The 24161-nt window shown below is 43.5% G+C and overlaps 1 protein-coding gene and 1 long non-coding RNA gene across 2 annotated transcripts in view; one reads left to right on the top strand and one right to left on the bottom strand.

Annotated features, from left to right (window-relative positions):
- The window catches only part of SLC47A1 (solute carrier family 47 member 1), a 50764-nt gene extending 26904 nt beyond the window's left edge, over window positions 1-23860 (top strand). The window contains 7 exon segments of the mRNA XM_089900253.1: window positions 1754-1862; window positions 2652-2727; window positions 10983-11070; window positions 11801-11933; window positions 21848-21942; window positions 22935-22989; window positions 23250-23860. Of these exon segments, the coding sequence (XP_089756379.1) occupies window positions 1754-1862; window positions 2652-2727; window positions 10983-11070; window positions 11801-11933; window positions 21848-21942; window positions 22935-22989; window positions 23250-23479 (786 nt within the window). The 3' untranslated portion in view covers window positions 23480-23860.
- LOC149744736 (uncharacterized) overlaps window positions 1-24161 on the bottom strand; it is an 81921-nt gene that overhangs the window by 12090 nt on the left and 45670 nt on the right. The window lies entirely within an intron of this gene.

Below are 24161 nucleotides of genomic sequence, written 5' to 3' on the forward strand. Positions count from 1 at the left end.
CACAGTAAATACAAGTGAGAAAAAGTAGAACTGGAACATGTGAAAGATGTAGACCCATTATATATCTTCTATCTAGTAGGAATTCCACAGGGAGAGGATAGAGACTGGCGGGGATGCCATATTCAGAGACATTTGATGAGAGACAGAGACCATCAGATAACTGAAGTAAGACACGAATCTTAATATTCAACAATTATAATGAACATTTTATTGGAGATTCGAGCTTGTGCAATTAGGCAAGAAAAGGAAAATGCATTGATTTATTAACTAAATGGCTGACATGGCTTTCCTGACCTGTTGTTTGTGGATTTTTCTCCAGCAGACCTGTCCCCTGCGTGGGAAGGATCAGTACAGAGGTGGGATCTGTCACATGACATCTTCACTTAAGGATTTATGCGGGGGGAGCAGGGAGCAGCAGTCCTGACCTCCCCCACTGCCCCACCCCGCCTCCCATCCCCCAAGACGAGAAGGGCTTGGCTCTGAGGCACTCACACCACCAGTCGCTGTGCAGTGAGTCTGAGAGGGAGGGGTGGTCAGCAGTGGGGTCTGGCTGTGCTGTCTGTGACCCTGTCACGAGTCCAAGGACTGCTTATCATTGCCTCCTGGGGCCCCTGTGGGAAGAACGAGTGGGATGTAGCCTTTTCCTCTTTCTCATCTGGACTTTGGCTTCCTGTTGTCCTTTTCCTCTTCCAGAAGCTCATCAGCTCACTTAGTCTCAGAGTTGTTAATGAGTGTCTTCTCTGTTAAGCATCTTTACTGACATTTTAGTGGCATTTGGGGAAGGAAGGGGGTTAAGCATGTGAGCTGGCCATTCATCTGGAGGTGAAGCCAATATGTATACTTTGAGCCCACAAGTCTTGTAAATTTTTATATAGTCAGGTCCATTGCTTTTCAAGTTCTTAAACTTAACAATTTTTAATACATATTTTTTATCAACTTCACTTAGGCTGGTTCTCAAACAGCAACAAAGTAGACGGCTCTCAGGAGGAGGCTGCTTCTAGTAGGAATAGAAGTTAAAGCTGACGTATAAATTATTAAAAGCAGACCTGAGAACTAAAATCAGGTTACTACACAACTCGTGTTTCAAAAACAGCCCCCGAGGGCAGCACTGTCATCACAGGAGAACAACGGACATGACCCTGCAAGTTGAATAATGGTCTATTTAAGAAGCAAGCAAGTGCATAGCTTCAGATTTCCATAACCAGTAATTAAATAAAGTTTGGGCATCTACTATGAAGGGCCATAGTTCGATTTAATGGGTAATTAGACATAGGAATGTTGGACACATAACGTATGGTGGAGTCAGATTTCATCAGCTTTTGGAATTCCTACAGTGTGCCAGGCTTTGTTCTAAGTGCTTTTTTCACATGATTCATTTCATTTTTAAGAATGATTTATATATTTAAAGTTCATTAAATCTTGTAGAATGTAGCAAAGTTGAATTGACTCTTGATAGTATATGTTTAGCTAATAAGGGAGGTGCTTTGCCCTCAAATCCAGCATCTTTAGGAGGTTCTACTCTGATGCCTCTGATGGGGGCAGTGGTCAGGGCGGCTGTTACACATCTGTAACAGTGGGCGAGGCCAAGCCACTTGTTGCCCAGTCACACGGCAAGGACGTACTGGAACCGGGTCTAGAACCCGGGGCTCTGACTCTGTCCTGGGTTTCCGCGCAGGTAGACTCCAGTGCACTGATACTCTGATTTTCAGACCCTCTGACTCCTCCTCGTGACTTTGTGATCATTCATTTCTAGGTGCCTCTAGGCCTTGGCGTGGCAGCCAGCGTCCGGGTGGGCAGCGCCCTGGGGGCAGGGGATGCCCAGCAGGCACGACACTCCTGTACCACCGCCCTCCTGTGTGCAGGTGAGTGTGGCACTGCTGCTCGCTGGCCGCAGCGGTATCAAAGTTGAGAAATATATATCGTAGTTTCTCTGGGAATTGACTTACGTGTGTAAACGCAGCTGCAATCTTTCTTCTTTATGCTGCCTCCTGTTTACTCAGTTAAATGAAGCGCCTAAATATGACTTTCTGTTATTAGGCACCAGCTAAATACTGTTCCACTTGGTACTAACAGGAATCATTTCAAAGGCAGTTGTTGTCACGTGCAGGCTTCTTTCTTTCTTTTTGCGGTAGGCGGGCCTCTCACCGTTGTGGCCTCTCCCGCTGCGGAGCACAGGCTCCGGACGCGCAGGCTCAGCGGCCATGGCTCACGGGCCCACCTGCTCCGCGGCACGTGGGATCTTCCCGGACCGGGGCACGAACCCGTGTCCCCTGCATCGGCAGGCGGACTCTCAACCACTGCGCCACCAGGGAAGCCCATGCAGGCTTATTTCTGACCAGAATCTGTGTGCCCAGCTCTCCAGGTTCCTGGATCACTGACCCTTAGGCAGTTTGAATGTTCTGGAATCTGAGCAGTTAGAGAAGATTCTGATGATGTTGTCATTCTTATTGAACATCTTTTCTATGAGTCTCCCTTAGAAAAAGAAGTTAGAATCATCTGACCTTAGGTGCTCTTTTCCTAGACAGTAAGAAGAAACACTTTAAATTATTACATTTCTTAAATCATTGACACAACTATCTCATGACAAGTCAGTACAAGGATTTATCACTCGGGAGCGTTTTCATTTCCTGTTGTTTCTCTGTATTTTCCAGGTGTTTGTGCACTTGTAACCGGTATCTTACTTGCTGCTTTAAAGGATGTGGTAGCCTGTGCATTCACCAGTGACAAGTATGTACCATCTTCTAGGAGAACATTTTTAGTTTTATGCTTTCTTTCTTCACTATACTTTTCTGACTCTGACAGGTGAGTAGCATTTTACTCCATAGGAAAATCTGTAGTGCAGCTGGGAGTGAATCGGAACAGGTTTGAATGAAGGAAGCCCGTGGAAACCCCCTCCACCCCTCCAATACCCAGTTCGTTTATCAAACGCAAGTGGGCTTTCTCTTGTGCTCAGTGTGTTTTTGCCCAGAGATACCCAGAAAAATAACATGGAAAAAACCTCATCCCCAGAAAGGCACCTCCCCGTCCAGGGCACGCTGGCAGCCAGCACGCCTGAATCATCTGGGCAGTGTCTGCGTAAACCACTGACCCGATCTTACGTTGGATTTTACTGCATTTTCTGTAATGATGTGTTTGCGTAATTATTTATTTTTAACATCTTTATTGGGGTATAATTGCTTTACCATGGTGTGTTAGTTCCTGCTTTATAACAAAGTGAATCAGTTACACATATACATATGTTCCCATATCTCCTCCCTCTTGCGTCTCCCTCCCTCCCACCCTCCCTATCCCACCCCTCCAGGCGGTCACAAAGCACCGAGCCGATATCCCTGTGCCCTGTGCCATGCGGCTGCTTCCCACAAGCTATCTGCATAATTAGTTAGATGCCATGAAGTGTCTTGAATAAACCAAATCCTTATGAAAAAGCTTCAGTAATTTGCACCAGTTGCCTCAGATTATGCTTATGGAGAAATTCGGTTTCATTACTTTTAAGTGTGCTCTTCTAGTTTCACCCAACCCCACTGGTTTTAGACCAGTGATTAAATATATTCTTGTAAAATCTTAGGGCTAGGGAGGTGGTTAGATGGAGGCACAGGAACTGGATTTACGCTCCTGCCTTAAACAACTAAAAAACGGGACAAAACCTGTATTTTAAAAAATGGCGTTCAGACATTGGACCACAGGCAGCCCAGATAAATCCCCGAGGAGAACCCCATGATTGCCCCAGCTTACCGTGAGGGAGTTTCCAGGACAAAGCGCAGACAGGGGCCCCGGGAAAGCCCCCCATCTCCTTGGGTTGGGGAAATGGAGTTGGGAGTGGGGAGGCTCTGTGGCGAGTTCCCAGGCAGAGTCCCAGAGCAGGGAGAGCGCCTGGAGGGCACCCAGAGAGCGCTTTGGAGATCTGTGGAAGCTCTCCCTCAAGTCTTCAGCTGACCGCTGAGCCAATTGTGCGTGTAAGGGTCCCACCTGAGGCCAGGGAAGTGGGGTGAGGGACGGGAAGGAACACCTGAAAGGAGCAGGCAGAACAATCCCTGAAGCTCATAAAGGGTTGGGAAGAGTTTGTGTTCCCACCACGTGGAATGAACAAAACCTCGTAATGCATGGGATGGCTGGTGGAGTTCTCAGAAGGACCTTGCCTCAGTAGAAGGAAAATTAGCCCTAGAATGAAGCCTGCTCTGGTCCCACCTAACAAAGCTGAAAAGCAGACTTTGAAAGGATCAAATTGTTTCCAAGAAATTTAACTGTATTAGAGCTCAAGAGTACTTAAATTATTACAAGAACATGCAGTATTCGACAAGCTAAAATTCACGATGCCTGCATCTAATTAAAAATTACCAGGTATACAAAGGAGCAAGAAATCAAAATCCACAGAAACATCAATCCGTTGAAACCAACCCAGAAATGAAACATATGATAGAATTAGTACACAGGGATGTTAAAAGTTTTAATAACTATGTTTTGTATTTTCAAGAAGATAGAGGAAAACGTGAGCATGCTAAAGTAAGACATCAAAGATTTTTTAAAAAACAACAAATTGAACTTATAGAGCTGAAAGAAAATGTCTGAAATGAAAATATATTGGATGAGAGTAACAGCAGATTAGAAATAGTGTAGAAGAAAAGATTAGTGAACTTGAAGATAGAGCAATAATACATATCCTAAGTGAAATGCGGTGAGAAAAAAGACTGGAAAAATAGGAACATCAGTGAGCTGTGATTGGCCTAAAAAGGCTGTAACTAGGGTTCTCAAAACAGAGAGGAGAGGGACAGGAAAAAAACTTGAAGAAATAATGGCAAATCTTTCTAAATTTGGTAGGATCTTAGAATTAAAGAGATCTAAAAGGCTATTTGATGTAATCACTCATCTTACATCAGGATTCCTCCAAAACATCCTTGCCAGGTTGTCCAACTTACACTTTCAAAACCTCAGTGGGTGAGGATCTTGCTACCTCTGAAGGCAGCTTTAATTCTCAGGACACCTTCCTTTTTTTTTTTTTAATTAATTAATTATTTATTTTTGGCTGTGTTGGGTCTTTGTTACTGTGCGTGGGCGTTTTCTAGTTGTGGTGAGCTGGGGCTACTCTTTGTTGCAGTGCATGGGCTTCTCATTGCAGTGGCTTCTCTTGTTGTGGAGCATGGGCTCTAGGTGCGCAGGCTTCAGTAGTTGTGGCTCGCGGGCTCAGTAGTTGCAGCTTATGGGCTCTAGAGTGTGGGCTCAGTAGTTGTGGCGCACGGGCTTAGTTGCTCCACAGCATGTGGGATCTTCCCAGACCAGGGCTTTGAACCCATGTCTCCTGCATTGGCAGGTGGTTTCTTAACCACTGGGCCGCCAGGTAAGTCCCAGGACACCTTCCTTATTTTGAGCTGAAACGTACCCGTAATTTTCACCCACTTATTCTGGTTCTTGTGCTTGGAGGAATCTAAATCCCTTTCTGAGTTAACAGCCTGCAGATATCTGAAGGCATCTCTCATGCTCTCTTCTCCATGGTAACCATCTGAAATTCCTTCAGACATTTCCCATGGAATGTGATTTTGAGTCTCCACTTTGGAATTCATACAAACCTGAAGGCAGTGCTCTTAGCTCCCTTTAGAGCAGAACTATGTCCACTGTACCTCATTCTACCTGATGGACTTCTGGTGAAGCATTAGGTGTTTGGTGGCTGTACCACACTGTGTCTGTGGAGCTGGTTGCCAGTGTGCCCCTGAGCAGCCCTAGCGTCCACATTCTGCCCTACCGTGGTTATCATCTTGGACCCAAATGCAGATCCTACTTTGGTACCCATCAATCTTTATTTTCTTATTTTTTGACTCATCTTGACATTTTGGGTTCCTAATTCTGTCAGTGACACTACTTCCTATCCTTTTCAGCTTCTGGCATCTGTACACGTGATACATGCTTGTATATCTCCATTTCCTCCTCCTTTGCCTAAAACTCTGGCATCTTCACTATAGTGTTCTCGCCCCCCAGACCCTAGCAGCGTCCCGGCTGGACGCAGTATCTGCCTGGATGAGCCGTCCAGTGCCCCGGTCCTCAGCCCAGTAACCTCTGCTCTCTGCAGGCACTCTCCCGTGGTCATGCTTGGGGCTTTGTCATTACGTAACTGTTCCAGCTCCAGTCCTCAGTTGGCCACAACTCCAACGCTTCCCACAGCCACGTCTACTTAAGAGGATCCCTCAGCTGCTTGGGCTCTCCAGTCTGTTGACTCCTCTGGTCCTGCACTCTTTCTCAGTCCGTCATGACATTCCTGCCTTTACGCCTTCCCTTATGTAGCGTAGGTGCCATGGCTCATTGTCTGAGGAATTCCTGAATCCCTCCTGTGTGGCAGAACCCCAGCCTGGAGGAACCCAGGTGCACACTGTCGGTGTCAGTAGCGCATCACTTTTGGAAAAGTCATGGAAGAGGGCATGTTGGTTCCACTAGAAACTTACGGCCACAGTTAGACGCTCAGCATCAAAAGCAAGTCCATCTTGCTTTTCTTTGGCCATCTCGCTGTCCATCACTGCAGGCCATATTAGACCTTCTCCACGCTCCTCAAACCACTGACCCCACTGTACCACCCTCAGCCACCACTCTCAGCAAATGACTTGTCTCCCCCTTGAGTTTATCTTGTTTGGAGTTTGTTGAGTCTCTTGGATTCATGTCTTTTATCAAATTTGGGAAGTATTCAGCCATTCTTCCTTCAAATATTTTTTCTGTCTTTCTCACCTCTGGCACTCCCATTATGTGTGTTGTTATAATTGATGGTGTTCCAACAGGTCTTCATTTTTCTTCATTCCTTTTTCTTTCTGTTCCTTAGTCTAAATAATCGCAATTTGCTTACCTTAAGGTTCACTGATTCTTCCTTCTGCCTGCTCAGATCTACTGTTGAGGCCCTCTAGTGAATTTCTCATTTTATTTTTTGGATTTTTCAACTCCATGGATTTTATTTTTTATAATTTGTCTCTTTATTGATAGTATCTATTTGGTGATGCATCATTCTCATACTTTCCTTTAGTTCTTTAGACATGGTTTTCCTTAACTCTGAATATATTTGAAATAGATGATTTAAAAGTCTATTTTAGCGAGTCCAAAGTCTGTGCTTCCTCAGAGACAATTTTTATTTATTCCTTTTTTCACCCTGGATATGGACCATACTTTGTTGTTTCTTTACATGACTCAATTTTTTTTTGAAAACTAGATTTGGGTTTTTTTAGTGGAAGTCTAGTTGATTTACAATGTTGTGTTAATTTCTGCTGTACAGCAAAATGATTCAGTTATACATATATAAATATATTCTTTTTCAGATTCTTTTCCCTTATAGGTTATTACAAAATTTGACTATAGGTCCCTGTGCTCTACAGCAGGACCTTGTTTTTTATCCGTCCTATATAGTTTGCCTCTGTGAACCCCACACTCCCACTCCACCCCTCCCCCACAGCCACCGCATGTCTGCTCTCTATGTGAAACCTAGACATTTTAAAATATTATAACGTGGCAATTCTGGAAGTCATATTCACCCCGTCCCCTGGGTTCTTGTTGTCGATGCTCTTGTTTGCTTAGTGACTTCTAAGAGCTATTTCGGTAAAGGTCTGTATTCTTTGTTGAGTGTGGCCACTGAAGTCTCTGCTGCATTAGCTTAGAGGTCAGCTGATGACTGGACAGTCTGCATCCCAGACATCTCCCAGTCTTGGCTGACGGGCTCTCTACATGCGTCAGGTTCACCTTCAACACCCAGCCAGGCAGTTTACAGCTTGGCCTTAACTTTCACTTCCTGTTCATGCAGCGTCTCAAGTTCAGCCCCAGGTGAGAGCTTAGGTCCTTCCTGGTCTTTCTTGAGCCTCTGTGCAGCCCTAGGCATGCGTGTGGCCTTCTAGATCCCCAGTAACATGTCAGAGCTTCCAGAGCGAGCCCTGATACACCCCTCATCCCCAGCCTTTCCTACCAAGCTGGCTGGTTAGTGTGTTGTTTGCCCTGTTTCCACTGCCTCAGGAAGCAGCAACTAGAACATTTGCCTGTAAATTTTTTTTAAAAAAAATTTTTTTATTTATTTATTTTTGGCCGCGTTGGGTCTTTGTTGTGGTGTGTGGGCTTCTCATTGCGGTGGCTTCTCTTGTTGCGGAGCATGGGCTCTAGGCATGCAGGCTTCGTAGTTGTGGCTCGCGGGCTCTAGAGCGCAGGCTCAGTAGTTGTGGCACACGGGCTTGGCTGCGCCGCGGCATGTGGGATCTTCCCAGACCAGAGCTCGAACCCGTGTCCCCTGCATTGGCAGGCGGATTCTTAACTGCTGCGCCACTGGGGAAATCCCGCCTGTAAATATTTTTGACAATCTCCTAAAGGTCAACTTTAGCACTGGGCAGTGGGAACCTGATGAAATAAAGACAGCCTTTTGGGGGGTCTTCTAAGGAGCCACCAGACAGGTGGCCTTTTGTGAATTAGTAACTATAATTTGGGAATGAAACTTAAAAAGAGTTGGACTCACTCTTCCTCCTCCAGCCTTGGAAGTGTGTGTGGGCTATTACTTTAAGGTTACTGCTGAGCTGGGAGCAGGGGATGATACCACAGAGCTATCATTACCAAGATTCAGCCACTTCTCTTGAATATGGGCTCCCGAAGTGACTGCAAGCCTTTGGTTAATTTCCATAGTTATGAAAGTGTCAGCTCTGACAATATTTGCCAGTGTGACGATCTCCTTTTCCCTGCTTCCCTGTTTCTCCGTATGCTTTGTCAATTTTTGTTAAGAACTGGACGTTTTTAATATTGTACTGTGATCACTCTGGAAACCAGGCTCTCCTCCCTCCCCAGGCAGTGCTGTTCTTGCTTTCTGTCATTGCTGGTCTGCAGTTCTCCCATTCGTCTGGTGACTTTTCTAAACCAGTTTTTACAGAGACTGTGTTCCTTGTCATGTGTGGTGCCTGCTATCTCCGCAGTCAGCCAATGGCCCAACAGAGGGTTTTTTTTTTTTTTTTGGCCACACAGCTTGCAGATCTTAGTTCCCCAACCAGCTATTGAACCTGGGCCACAGCAGTGAAAAGCACCAAGTCCTAACCACTGGACCCCCTGGGAATTCCCAAAGAAGAATTTCTTAAAAGTTTATGTCTCCTTCAATTACTCAGCAGGCACTGCCTGGGAAGGCACTTCAGCCCGGAGGGTTTAAGACAATGGGCCTGCCTCTCTCCGTCAGTCCCAGAAATTTTATTTTTCTGGAAATCTTTCAGATATTCTTTTTTTCTTCTATAAATTTACTTATTTTTGGCTGCGTGGGGTCTTTGTTGCTGCACGCGGGCTTCTTCTAGCTGTGGCAAGTGGGGGCTACTCTTTGTTGCGGTGCATGGGCTTTGCATTGTGGTGGCTTCTATTGTTGCGGTGCATGGGCTCTAGGCACGCGGGCTTCAGTAGTTGTGGCACGTGGGCTCAGCAGTTGTGGCACACGGGCTTAGTTGCTCCGTGGCATGTGTGGGCTTCCTGGACCAGGGCTAGAACCCGTGTCCCCTGCACTGGCAGGTGGACTCTCAACCACTGCGCCACCAGGGAAGCCCCTTTCAGATACTCTTTTTGTCCTTGGCCGTGCTTAGGTGCAGGTGAATCTTTTATTCTGCCTGGCACTTTGTAGGCTTTCAGTCTCAAGCAGTGGATTTTTCTTTAGCTCTAGGAAATTGAGATAAATGATAGTATTTATGGATTAATTTGACATGTGTCTTCTCTGTGGTTACCTGTGTTTTGGGATATTTCCTCAGATTTACCATTAAAATTTAGTCTCTAGCCATGTCCCTTTCATTGTCCAGTCTTTAAGTGGAATGCGGTATTTTAGTGTTCATATTTTTCATTTCCAGTTACTTTTCCCAACTGCTCTTTTTCCTTAAATGCCTACTGTTATGAATATTTCTAAGAACAGGAATTATAATTTTTAAGTTTCTCTCTTTGCGTTCTTTCTGTTTCCTTTTGCGTCAGCTCTTCTGCCTGGTCATTTTGGTCTTTTTTTTGCACATTTTCTTCAGTGTTTGGTGCATGTTGGTTTAATGTTTATACTTGTGAAGGAAGGACCACATTGTCACTTTGACTAGTAGAGACAGTGCAGGGTTAGCCGACGCTGCCGTCCTGGGTCTGCTCCGCGGAGGAGGTCGCTGCTCTGGTGAGAGGGTTGCCTGCGGGCTCTGCCTGAGTTGGTGGCACCTGCTGGCTAACAGTCTTCCCCACAGGCTGAGGAGAGGGAGGCCAGAGCTCTGGGGGGAGCACCGCCATCTGTTGTGTTTTGCATCCACACTGGCTCCATGGTGTAGGCCTACGGTCACCGCCACTCTGCTGAGTCATTCTCCAGGGCCCCCAAGCCCCTTGCAAGGCCCCCGAGCCTCACGTGAGGCCCTCGCCAGACAGACCTTCCAGCACAGCCACCAGAGCTCGGGGCATCCCTGAGGAGGTAGATGTTTTCTCTGCCTTGAACACTGGCCTCCAGCTGCATTTCTGAGGAAGACTCCCAGCCACAGGGGAAGATTACCCTTCACAGGCTGAAACCTGCTTTTGCTTCCCAACCCTCACTTTTTCTTTGAATTTTATTTATTGTTTATACAGCAGGTTCTTATTAGTTATCTATTTTATACATATTAGTGTATATATGTCAATCCCAGTCTCCCAATTCATCACAGCAACAACCCCCCACCACCACTTTCCCCCCTTGGTGTCCATACGTTTGTTCTCTACATCTGTGTCTATTTCTGCCCTGCAAACCAATTCATCTGTAACCAACCCTCACATTTTTATACTCATCAACAGAACTTTAAGAATTATGCTCTGTTGGGGCAGCCTAGCCCACGTCCCTTTCGACCTAAATTCTAACTGGTGACATTGAAGTTAGTGAGGTTTTATCGTGTCCTCATTTTATCAAATAGGAAAGTAGTATGTGGACTGAGTTGACTGGTCGGTCACTCTGGCAGGTTTGTCCAGCCAGCAGGTGATTAGTGCCACACTTAACTGTGAGTTTCGGGTCACCGACTCTTTTTCTCCAACAGAGATACCGTGTCCCTTGTGAGCCAAGTGATGCCCATCTTTGCTCCCTTTCATCTGTTTGTGGTGAGTATTTGCAGTGATTTTACCTCTGTGTACTATATGCAGCACGATTTTGTGTGTCTAGTTTTGTTTTGTTTTGTTTTGTTTTGTTTGCGGTACACAGGCCTCTCACTGTTGTGGCCTCTCCCGTTGTGGAGCACAGGCTCCGGACGCGCAGGCTCAGCGGCCATGGCTCACGGGCCCAGCCGCTCCGTGGCACGTGGGATCTTCCCGGACCGGGGCACGAACCTGTGTCCCCTGCATCGGCAGGCAGACTCTCAACCACTGCGCCACCAGGGAAGCCCATGAACTATTTTAAAATAGAGATTTAAATGCTGTTACTTGGTGGGTTTCTGGATGAAAGCTGCTGTAGTTGTTAACGTAACTTTAAAAATATATATATATATTTATTTATTTGGTTGTGTGGGGTCTTAGTTGCAGCTCACAGCCTCCTTAGTTGTGGCCTGTGGGCTCCTTAGTTGCGGCATAAGAACTCTTAGTTGCGGCATGCATGTGGGATCTAGTTCCATGACCAGGGGTTGAACCCAGGCCCCCTGCATTGGGAGCACACAGTCATATCCACTGTGCCACCAGGGAAGTCCCTTAACATAACTTTAGAAGGCAAATGTTCTCCTTTATCTCTGATGTAAGGTGCAGTCCCTGTCTTGATATAGGGCATGCGACTGTATTCAGAGCTGTGAAATACCAGGTTGTGTTCTGACCTGATGTGATGATGGCACCTGAATGACTGCAACACTGGTTTTGGTTTTCCTCTCTTTAGGGCACCTCTGGCGGAGTCCTGAGAGGTGCAGGAAAACAAAAGATGGGTGCTTTCCTGAATGCCATTGGTTATTATGTTTTTGGTTTTCCCCTTGGAGCATCTCTGATGTTTGCTGCTAATCACGGGATAATAGGTATGTGTCTGATTCCTCGGTGACTTACCTTACATCTCACCTGTACTGTTAGGATAAACTGCTTGAGATACAAAGCAGTTGTCTGGGAAGTGACCCCTGTGGAATAGGAAAAATGATTTTCTCCCTTTGGTATATGAAAACAGTTTGTGTATTCAGTATACAAAAACACTGGAAATGTCGACTTGAAGAAAATAAACATGACCCTGCCCTCAGGATGAGACCAAGATTAAGTAATTACACAATTATTCTATTTGGGTTAAGTACTGTGAAAGCTGTGATCCCCTATGATGGCTTGGAACAGCTCCCTGAGGTCGTAATGCATTAGCTTAGTCCTGAGACGTGACTAGAATCACCTAGACGAGGTGACCACAGTTTGTTGAAAAACGATTCTTTCTCTGTTGAATGGTCTTGGCACCCTTGTCGAAAATCAGTGGACCAGAGACGTGTGGGTTTATTTCTGGGCTCTGTTCTGCTTCATTGGTCTCTATGTCCAGCTCACGCCAGTACCGCACTGTTTGGATTACTGTAGCTGTGCAGTAAGTTTTTGTTTTTTAAATTTAATTTTATTTATTTTTTTATACAGTAGGTTCTTATTAGTTATCTATTTTATACAAGTTTTTTAAAATTTTTATTGACGTACAGTTGATTTACAGTGTTGTGTTCATTTCTGCTGTACAGCAGTGACTCAGTTATACACATATAGACATTCTTTTTCCTATTCTTTTCCATTATGGTTTATCCCAGGATACTGAACACAGTTCCCTGTGCTCTACAGTAGGGCCTTGTTTATCCATTCTATATATAATAGTTTGCATCTGCTAATCCTGGACTCCCAGTCCATCCCTGCCCTGCATGCCGGGAACCATGAGTCTGTTTCTGTTTCTTGATATGTTCATTTTGTTCCTTTGTGTATTTTAGATTCCTGTGCAGTAAGTTTTGAAATTAGAAAGTGAAGTATTCCAAGTTTGTTCTTTTCCAGTTTTTTTGTTTTGCCCATTTAGGGCCCCTTCCGGTTCTGTATGACTATGAGGGTTAGCTTTTCCATTTTTGTAAAAAAGGCCGTTGGAATTTTTTAGCGGGACTGCACTAAACCAGTTAGACTGCTTTGGAGAGAATACTGCCATCTTAAAAATATCAAGTCTTCCAATCCATGAATACAGAACGTCTTTCCATTTATTTGGGTCTTTAATTTCTTGCATCAGTGTTTTGTAGTTTTCATTGTACAAGTCTTTGACCTCCTTGGTTAAATTTATTCCTAGATATTTGATTCTCTTGGATGCTACTGTAAATGGAATTATTTTCTTAATTTCTTTTTCAGATTGTTCTTTGCTGGTGTATTGAAACACAGCTGATTTTTGTGTGTTGATCTTATAAGTTTATAAGTTGATCTTATAAGAATTCATTGATTAGCACTAGTATTTTTGTGTGTTATGAGTTCTTTAGAATTTTCTATATACAGGGTCACATCATATATAAATACAAATAGTTTTACTCCTTTTCCAATTGTAATGCCTTTTTAGTTCTTTTTCTTGCCTTATTCTACAATAGGGTTTTAACATTTTTCTATATTCTCCTGCAGTACTTTTATTATTTATTTTTTTAAATTCGTTTTTATTGGAGCATATTTGATTTACAATGTTGTGTTGGTTTCAGGTGTACAGCAAAGTGAATCAGTTATACATATACATATATCCACTACTCCCATATACGTCATTACAGAGCAGTAGTTTTATTTTTAATTAAAAAATAATGTAAAGCTATAGTTTACAGGATGTAAGATAATTTTCATGAAGGGCTTTTGCAGAAATACGCTGTTTATGTAAATTATGCTGCTCAAATTTATGACATCAGATGCGATCTCCTGTTAGCTCCGTTTTACACTTGGAGAAACTAAAGTCTGAACAGGTGAAGTAATGTGTCCCACAGACAGTAGGTGACGAGACAGGATTTGAACCCAGATGCCCCCAGAGCCTTTCTTTTACTGCGATGCATGTCTCTCTGAGGGTTATGATTCCCTCATTCATCCTGAAGATTCACTGAGCACTGAGCACCTGTATGTGTTGACCCTGGGTGGTGCTGGAATCTGGGGAATGTAAAGATAAACAGGCTGGATCCCCCTTTGTTGTGAGCTCACCCCAGGCTCTTGGGTTTTATTCCTCTTTGTCCTTTGGCACCCTTTCCATATTGCACTCTTGGGATGTAGGCCTTGCCCGAGGTTCCTCTTGCTGACCTGTCCCCACTCTCCTCCCTGGAAGCCCCAGGGCTCTCAGCTGTCATCTTGGGGCCTGACTTGGAGCCTGAGCTCCTGGCTGCCCGGGTGTTCCTTGTCGGTCACACCATCGCCTCTGGTTTCTGGCCCCTTCCTGGTTCAGTCCCCTGGTCAAGAGCCTGGCCCCAGTCACGCTACCAAGTCTCACCAGCTCCGACTCTGTAATCTCTCTCTTCTTGTAGAAAGTGGGGTTTATCACACTTTCAGGGGAGAGGAGTTGAGAGTGTGTGATGGCTGTGCATTTATCTGAGCGTTCATCATCTCCAGCAAACTCTGCACCCACTCAGGTGCTCTTTGTTACGCTAATTAAGGGGTCCCACTCAGCATCCGGTTTCCTGTTGTTGGGGGTCAGTGAGGGGACGTATTTGAGGCAGATTCTGTTTTCCAGACACCTTGTTTTTTCCTCAGGGAAATTCTTCCCTCCTGGGTTTCATCTCAAGATAGGACCAGTAGACCTCTGTCTGCAGAGAATAAATGCACTGTTGCCAGAAGACTCGGGAGCCAACTCTGAATTCCACCTGCCTGGTGGTCTATGGCCTGGAGGCCATCTGTGTTCTTATAAAATGGGTGCTCCTCTGACACCCTCAGCTTTTTAAAAAAAAAAAAAAATTATTTATTTGGTTGCGCCGTGTCTTCTTGGTGGCATGCGGGCTGTTTAGTTGCGGCATGTGGGATCTAGTTCCCCGACCAGGGATTGAACCCGGGCCCCCTACATTGGGAGCATGGAGTCCTAATCCCTGGACCACCAGGGAAGTCCCACCCTCAGCTTTTATGTTCAAATACTGGACGAACATTTTGGAAATGTTAGCCTCTGCTCAGTATAGTTTTTATCATTTTCCTTGTAAAGCTTTTGCTCATTTCTTGTTAAGGTTATCCTCATTTTATCCTTTTGTGGCCATTGTAGACAAGGCCTTCCCTTCCATCCTGTAATCTAAGTGGTGGTTGTTGGTAAATTTGAGGGCTGTTAAATTACTGTCTGTGAATTTTGTAGCTTGTTAAAATTCTGAATTCCTCTTATTGAGTAGTATTCAGTTGATTCTCACGGGTTTTCCAGGTATACAGTCATGTCGTGTACAAATAGCTTTATATTCTCCTTATCAGATGTTACACCACTGATTTCTTTTTCCTGCCTAAAGCCTCTAGTAGAATAACAAATTGTCATGGTATTAGTGGAAATGCTTGTCTTGTTCAGGACTTCAGAGATGGTGCTTCTGATGTTTCTCTACTAAACAGCATGCTGGATTGGGGGCTGACATACATAAATACACACAATGTAAACACACATACATTAAAAAACGTGTGCATGTCTTCTTTTTTTTATTTATTTATTTTTAATTTTTTAATTTTTTTAATTTTTTTTTTTGCTGTACGCGGGCCTCTCACTGTTGTGGCCTCTCCCGTTGCGGAGCACAGGCTCCAGACGCGCAGGCTCAGTGGCCATGGCTCACGGGCCTAGCCGCTCCGCAGCATGTGGGATCTTCCCGGACCGGGGCACGAACCTGCATCCCCTGCATCGGCAGGCGGACTCTAAACCACTACGCCACCAGGGAAGCCCTGCATGTCTTCTTAAATCACGTTCAGGAAGTATCCATGGAGTCTGCTTTACTGAAAGTTCCCAACAAAAATGGTTGAGAGTTTTGTCAAATGTAATTGTATGTCATGTGAATAGAAACAGTTCTACTCCTTCCTTTCTAGTGTTTTTGCCTTTTTCTTGTTCCGGCAAGAACTGCTACAATAGGATTTTAACGTTTTTTCTATATTCTCCTCTAGTACTTTTTTTTTTAACATCTTTATTAGAGTATAATTGCTTTACAATGGTGTGTCAGTTTCTGCTTTATAACAAAGTGAATCAGTTATACATATGTCCCCATATGTCTTCCCTCTTGCGTCTCCCTCCCTCCCACCCTCTCTATCCCACTCCTCTAGGTGGCCACAAAGCACTGAGCTGATCTCCCTGTGCTATGCGGCTGCTTCCCACTATCTATTTTACGTATGGTAGTGTATATATGTCCATGCCATTCTCTCACTTTGTCCCAGCTTACCCTTCCCCCTCCCCATATCCTCAAGTCCATTCTCTAGTAGGTCTGCATTTTTATTCCCGTCTTGGCCCTAGGTTCTTCTGACCATTTTCTTTTTTTTAGATTCCATATATATGTGTTATCATACGGTATTTGTTTTTCTCTTTCTGACTTACTTCACTCTGTATGATAGTCTCTAGGTCCATCCACCTCACTACAAATAACTCAGTTTCGTTCCTTTCTATGGCTGAGTAATATTCCATTGTATATATGTGCCACATCTTCTTTATCCATTCATCTGTTGATGGACACTTAGGTTGCTTCCATGTCCTGGCTATTGTAAATAGAACTGCAATGAACATTTTGGTACATGACTCTTTTTTGAATTATGGTCTTCTCAGGGTATATGCCCAGTAGTGGGATTGCTGGGTTGTAGTTGCTCCGTGGCATGTGGGATCTTCCTGGACCAGGGCTTGAACTCGTGTACCCTGCATTGGCAGGTGGGTTCTTTAACCATTGTGCCACCAGGGAAGTCCTAAATTTTTATTTCTTAATTTAAAGTTTTTTACCTGAGGTATAGCTGACGTATAATATTATGTTACAGGTGTACAATACAGGGACTCACAGTTGTTAAAGGTTATCCTCCGTTTATAGCTATTATAATATCTGCTATGTTGCCTGTGTTGTACAATATATCCTTGTGGCTTATTTTATACATAATAGTTTGTACCTCTTAATCGTCTACCTCTATCTTGCCCCTCCCTGCTTCTCTCTCCCCACTGGTACACTAGTTTGTTCTCTGTATCTGTGAGTCTGCTTCTTTTTTGTTATATTCACTAGTTCATTGTATTTTTTTTAGATTCAATATATAAGTGAGATCATACAGTATTTGTCTTTCTCTGACTTATTTCACTTAGCATAATGCCCTTCAAGTCTATCCATGTTGCTGCAGATGGAAAAATTTCATCTTTTATGGCTGATCTCCAGTGGAATACTTATCTACCATAATATTCTTTATCCATTCATCTGTTGATAAACAGGTGCTTCCATATCTTGGCAGTTGTAAATAATGCTGCTATGAACATTGGGGTGCATGTATCTTATCGAAATAATGTTTTTGTTTTTTTTTGAATATATACCCAGGAGTGGAATTGCTGGATCATATGGTAGTTCTATTTTTAGTTTTCTGAGGAACCTCCATACTGTTCTCCATAGTGGCTGCACCGACTTACATGCCCACCAACAGTGCACGAGGGTTCCCTTTTCTCCACATCCTTGCCAACACTTGTTATTTGTCTTCTTTTTGATGATGGCCATTCTGACAGGTGTGAGATGATATCTCGTTGTGGTTTTGATTTCTATTTCACTGACGATTAGTGATATTGAGAATATTTTCATGTGCCTATTGGCCACCTGCATGTCCTCTTTGGAATAATTTCTATTCAGTTCTGCCCATTTTTTAATTGGGTTTTTTTTTTGATGTTGAGTTGTATGAGCTATTTATATACATTGGATGCTAACCCTGTATTGATCATATATCATTTACAAACACTTTCTCCCATTCAGTAGGTTTTCTTCACTTTTTGTTGATGTGCAAAAGATTTTCCTTTGCTGTGCAAAAGATTTTACGTTTTATCAGGCATCATTTGTTTATTTTTGCTTTTATTTCCTTTGTTTTAGGAGATGGATCAAAAAAAATTGCTAGGATTTATGTCAGTGTTCTGCCTATGTTTTCCTCTAGGAGTTTCATATCTGGTCTTACATTTAGGTCTTTAATCCATTTTGAGTTTATTTTTGTATATGATGTTAGAGAATGTTCAAATTTCATCATTTTACATGTAGCTGTCCAGTTCTCCCAGCACCATTTATTGAAGAGACTGTCTCTTCTCTGTTGTATATTCTTGCCTCTTTGTCATAGATTAATTGACAGTGTGTGGGTTTACTTCTGGGCTCTGTGTTCTCTTCCATTGATCTGTGTGTCTGTTTTTGTGCTAGTATGGTACTGTTTGGATTACTGTAGCTTTCTAGTATAGTTTGAAGTCAGGGAATGTGATTCCTCCAGCTCTGTTCTTCTTTCTCAAGATTGTTTTGGCTATTTTTTTGTGTTTTTCCATGCATATTTTAAAGTTATTGGTTCTAGTTCTGGGAAAAATACCATTGGTATTTTGACAGGGATTGCATTGAATCTATAGATTGTGTTGGGTAAGATGGTCATTTAACAATATTAATTATTCCAATCCAAGAACACAGTATATCTTTCCATCTATTTGTGTTGTCTTCAGTTTCTTTCATCAGTGTCTTATAGTTTTCCGAGTACAGGTCTTTTACCTGTAGGTTTATTCCTAGGTATTTTATTCTTTTTGGTGCAATGGTAAATGGGATTGTTGCCTTAATTTCTCTTGCTGTAGTTCGTTGTTAGTATACAGAAGTGCAATACAATTGTTAGTATAAAGAAACAATCCCATTAATACTTTTAATTAAAAAGTAAGTTTTTAGTGCCTGTTGAGATGATCCTATAAATTTTCTCCTTAGATCTCTTACAGTGATAAATGATATTATTTGATTTCTTCATGTTGAACAATCCTGATTATTATGTGCTACTCTTTTAGTGAGCTGCTGGATTCTACTAATATTGTATTTAAGAATTTTGAAATGGTAGTTATAAGACTGGTCAGTAGTTTCATTTCTTTGTGTAATCTTTGTAAAGTTATGACATTAACAGTATTAATATACACTTACTACATAAGGAAAATTAAAAATGTTCCCTTTTGGTATTCCCTGGAACAATTTACATAGTGTAGGAATATTATTATAAAGGTTTGGTTAAATTCTATGAAACTGTCATGTCAGGTATTTTGGAGGAGTTTGTTACAGCTTTCACAATTTCTTCTCTGAAATCAGTTTGCTTAGACTTTATCTCTTTGGAGGGGGGTCAGCTTTGGCAAATTATACATATTTTCAGAAATCTATCCATTTTATCAAGATTCTAACTGTATAGAATTGTGCAAAACAATCTGTCATGTGCTTTTGGGGTAAGTTGTTGTATGTGTTCTGCATCTATATATATCCACATCTGCAATTTCTGTGGATTTCCTCAGTAACCAAGAGCTGTGTTTTCTGCAGAAAATAGTCTGATTCGAGGACTGACCCAATGCTGTAGCATGTATTCAAGTAGCTCCTTTTGTTCTGTGTCAACCAGTACATTTTTACCGTGTAAACAATTTTGAATCTGTCCCCATTGCTCTGTGAAATTTTAATCCCGCAGCTGTCGTGAGAGCCTTCTGTGTCCACACAAACAGAGGTGCTTAGTTTCTTATCCTGACTTTTTGGAAATGTTGTCATGTGATGGCTTAATGAGTAACTGTCCTCAATGTCATGTCTCTTTTGATGACCATTTCAGGCTGGGAGCCTGTGGGGTATTTGATCAGTGTCAAGCAGGATTTCGCCCTTCTCTGTTTGGGACACAGAACTGCCAAGTATTTATTACGGTCTCATCCCTACCAAGCACCGTCGTCGACACCAGGGAAATACCGTTTAACCAAAGAGCCAGAGCCTCTGCCTTACGAGCTGCTGGGGTTTCACAATTCAGCTTTGCTTTAAAAAAGCAAAAAACCTAAAAACCTCTCCTCTACTAGACACTGAGCTCTTTAGAATAAGAACACGTCAGATTTCGCTTTTTGTCCATAAAAGTGCTTCTCGCTATTGGACTTATTTAGCAGGTGCTCAGATTTGTTAAATAACACTTTTAAACTATTAATTATACATTAACAACATGGAAATATTGTGAAAATACATAAAAATATAATGATGAAAATTAAAATTACCTCTAGTTCACTCCTCAAATATAAAACCTGAGGTATTTCAATGTATTTTATTCCAGCCTTTTAAAATTATTTTTCTCCCAGTATTTTTTCTGTTATTCACAGAAGTGGGGTTATACTGAGTATGTAATTTCCCCTGGTCTCATGTTAAAGACATGGTTTTTAGTAATTCTCTAGTATTTCCTTGTATCGTTTATTTAATGCTTCCCTAATAGTGGACATTTAAATTGCTCCCCTTTTATCTTTTAATTGAAGTATTGCTGATTTACAATGTTGTATTAATTTCTGCTGTAGAGCAAAGTTGACTCAGTTATATGCATATATATACATTCTTTTTTATGTTCTTTTCCATTATGGTTTATTCTAGGATATTGAATATAGTTCCCTGTGCTATATAGTGGGACCTTGCTGTTTATCCATTCTATGTGTAATACTTTACATCTACTAACCCCAAACTCCCAATCCATCCCTCCCCCACCCGCCCCCGCACCTTGGCAACCACAAGTCTGTTCTCTGTGTCTATGAGTCTGTTTGTTTCATAGATGAGTTCATTTATGTCATATTTTAGATTCCACATATAAGTGATACAGTGTTTGTCTTTCTCTTTCTGACTGACTTCACTTAGTATGATAATCTCTAGGTCCATCCATGTAGCTGCAAATGGCATTACTTCATTCTTTCTTATGGCTGAGGAGTATTCCATTGTGTGTATGTACCACGTCTTTATCCGTTCCTCTGTTGATGGACATTTAGGTTGTTTCCATGTCTTGGCTGTTGTGAATAGTGCTGCTGTGAACATTGGGGTGCGTGTGTCTTTTTGAATTATAATTTTGTCTGGGTATATGCCCAGGAGTGGGATTGCTGGATCATGTAGCAACTCTGTTTTGAGTTTTCTGAGGAATCTCCGTACTGTTCTCCATAGTGGCTGCACCAACGTACATTCCCACCAACAGCGTAGGAGGGTTCCCTTTTCCCACACCCTCGCCAGCATTTATTTGTAGATGTTTTCATGATGGCCGTTCTGACCAGTGTGAGGTGGTACCTCATTGTAGTTTTGATCAGCAATTCTCTAATAATTAGCGATGCTGTAAGTTTGCTCCTCTTTTAAATAACATTGTGACGAGCATCCCGGGTATATGAATTATTAACGACATTCCTGAGTCTCTCCTTAGGATGGGTTCCTAGGAATGGAATCAGTCCATCAAAGGGTATAAACTGTCCATCCATCTGCTTCTCAACTCGAGAGGTTATTCCAGTGAAATGGCCGGGAGTCCACGGGAGGCCCAGCCTCAGTGACCCCTTGCCAACGTGGGGCCCCAGACATGTGAACGGGTTAGCAGACTAATTCCCAGTTTATGCTGGGTTCCAACTCAAGCCTAGACAGCTGGCTTTGTAGTGCAGTTATTCATACGTGAATGGGTATTTTATATCCACTTTGTTACGCAATGATATTTAAGTGATTTAAATAGTTTCTTCTCACAAGGAGATAGGCATTGTTTATAATGCTTCTCAGTCATCTCTTGTACACAGCAATTGGAGAGATGGTTCTCAAAGTGGGCTTCTAGAAACATCAGGCCTCACAGGTACATGCACACACCCATCTAAAGCCTTCCAGAGGGTTCCCACTAGAGTTGGAATCAAACCTGGTCAGTGGTAAGCTTGAGTCTGGTCCTGGTCCATAATTATCTAAAATCTTAGCATAAGCTGCGGGTTATGCTATGGATACAGTAGTTACGGGAGAATGTTAATGATGCCAGGAGGGGGACTGCAGAAAACCTGAACGGGATACTTGTTTGCCACCCACAGGTCTCTGGTCCGGATTGACAGCATGTGTCTTCTTTCAAACCCTCTTCTACTTGGTGTACATCTGGAGGATAAACTGGAACAGAGCGGCAGAGCAGGTAACAGAGGGCGGGTCCTCTTAGAGATGGGGCCCTGTTGATCCCAGGGCAGGTAAGGAATCTTTCATGGTGAAAATGGTAAGAAATCCATTGGCAGCATGATGTACTTTGTTTAGTGAAATGCATCCAACGTGAGAGTTGGGGGCAAAAGGAAATCCTGTGTCAGCACGTTTTCCTCTTAATGGGGAGTTAATTTAGTATCTACCAAGCAGGGCTCAGCCAGAAAGAAAGAGAATTAGCTTAGAAACTATTTTGCTGTGGTAGTCTTAGAAAAGCAGTAGTGTTTCCTGATGTGTTGTCTAGTTTTAGGCGTCTTCAAAAGGATCTTTTGGTCCATGGTTTCCTAAGAAATGCAAATTGCTAAGTGCCTGTGATCAGGGAAGTTCTTGGGGCAGAACCTGTCCTGACCCTCTGGGCGTCTCTGTGTTGAAGTGTGAGCCCTGCTGACTGTGTCTGGGTTTGAGAGGAGATGGGTGGGAGGTCGGCGAGGGGAGGTGTCCTGGACAAAGCCGCGAGGAGGGGCTGAGGCGTGCAAACCGCCACAGTCTGCGTCTTGACCACCCTCGAGGATTCGCAGCCCTTCTGCCTTTCCTTATGGTGACGTATCATGTCCTTCCTCCCTTCAGTGTGATCGCTGGAGGGAATGAAGTGTACAGGACGTTAAGTTGGACCCTAAACTACCCCTTATCTTTAGACTTTGTTCCTTTTATCGGGATTTAGGAGCAGTAAAAGGCACAGTGTGAAAAACATGTTAAGTATCAAACTATGGCAACAAGTGGCTTTTTATGCCATGTTTGTGAGCTGATGTTGGGGTGAAGAATATGGTTTCCAGTGTGGCGTTCTACTGTCACTGGCATTTTCAGGACCAAGCAAGACCGTGCACGATGCTGTCACCTGTAGTGTAGTTTCCAAGGGAGCTTAACCACAGTTTAACAGCAGTGAACTGGCCTCACTTGACTGCACCTGCTTTACCTCTGTGATGCTTTGTTTAGGCACAGGTTCGAGCCGGGCTGAGAGGGACGAAAGAGGCCGTGCCCACCACGACAGGTAAGTTTATGGGGCCCGTTCTCCAGGGTCCTGATTCCCGGTTCTCACGCCTGGAACTCAGTGCATGAGCTTCTGCTCCCTCGCGCAGTGCAGCTTGTCTCTGCCCTTCTAACTGGAAGGCCAACTCTGTGTTCCCCTCTGGAACGTGCTTAATAACCCCACATGTAACAAACCATTTACAACATAGGCTCATGTCACCTTCAGGAATGCCCTTTACTCAGACTAGCACGTAAGGAAATATCTCACTGTTCTGCAAACAGATCTGTCCATCCTAGACAAAGAGGTAGCCGATGGGGTGATCCGACCTGACGTCATCCGACCTGAGAGCCAGACCATGCAGCTGGTGGAGAACAGCTCGTGTGGGGTGGCCACCATCGGGGAGGTCTTGACGGGGGCCCAGCTGATTTTGTATCGCGGGGCGGCTGTAGTTTTAGCTTTTGCTGTCCTGGTAGCAGGAATTTTAATAAGAGTTTTCACTGACTGTGGCTGAAACGGAATCACCCCAGCCCACAAACTAGCAGTGACAACGACATGCCACACAGGAAGCATGGGAAGTGACCCTGGTCACCGGGATAGTGGTTTCGCTCTCAACTAAGTGTGGAGAGGATACCAGTGATGTGTGCTTATTCTGAGAGTTTGCACGATCTTACTGCTTACTGAAGAGTTATAATTTTAAATGAACTTTTCTCCCAACCGTTAACTCTGTCATGGTTTTTAAATCTGTAAATTTGGTTTTCCTGGCTGAAGTGTTCTTTATGCTGTCAATATCTTTTGTCTTCCAGGAAAGCAGGTCCTCTAACATTAACCGTCGGTCACGCTGTCTTTTTGTTTCTCTGTTACGTGTTCAGTATTGTTGGTGAGTTTGTACGAAGTGCTGAGTTTGTACGAAGTGCTGTCTAGTCCAGTCCCAGGTAGTGCCGTGTCGGCTTTTTTTTTTTTGCGGTACGCGGGCCTCTCCCGTTGCAGAGCACAGGCTCAGCGGCCATGGCTCACGGGCCCAGCCGCTCCGCGGCATGTGGGATCTTCCCGGACCGGGGCAGGAACCCACGTCCCCTGCATCGGCAGGCGGACTCTCAACCACTGCGCCACCAGGGAAGCCCCCATGTAAGCTTTTATAAAATAAACACTTTAAAATGCGAGCTCGTACTATTTCTACCTATATGATAACTTGT

The sequence above is a fragment of the Delphinapterus leucas genome, chromosome 19 (genome assembly GCF_059928025.1).
Source record: "Delphinapterus leucas isolate spDelLeu-1000000601 "Yukka" chromosome 19, BTC_Dleu_Yukka2, whole genome shotgun sequence".
NCBI lineage: Eukaryota > Metazoa > Chordata > Mammalia > Artiodactyla > Monodontidae > Delphinapterus > Delphinapterus leucas.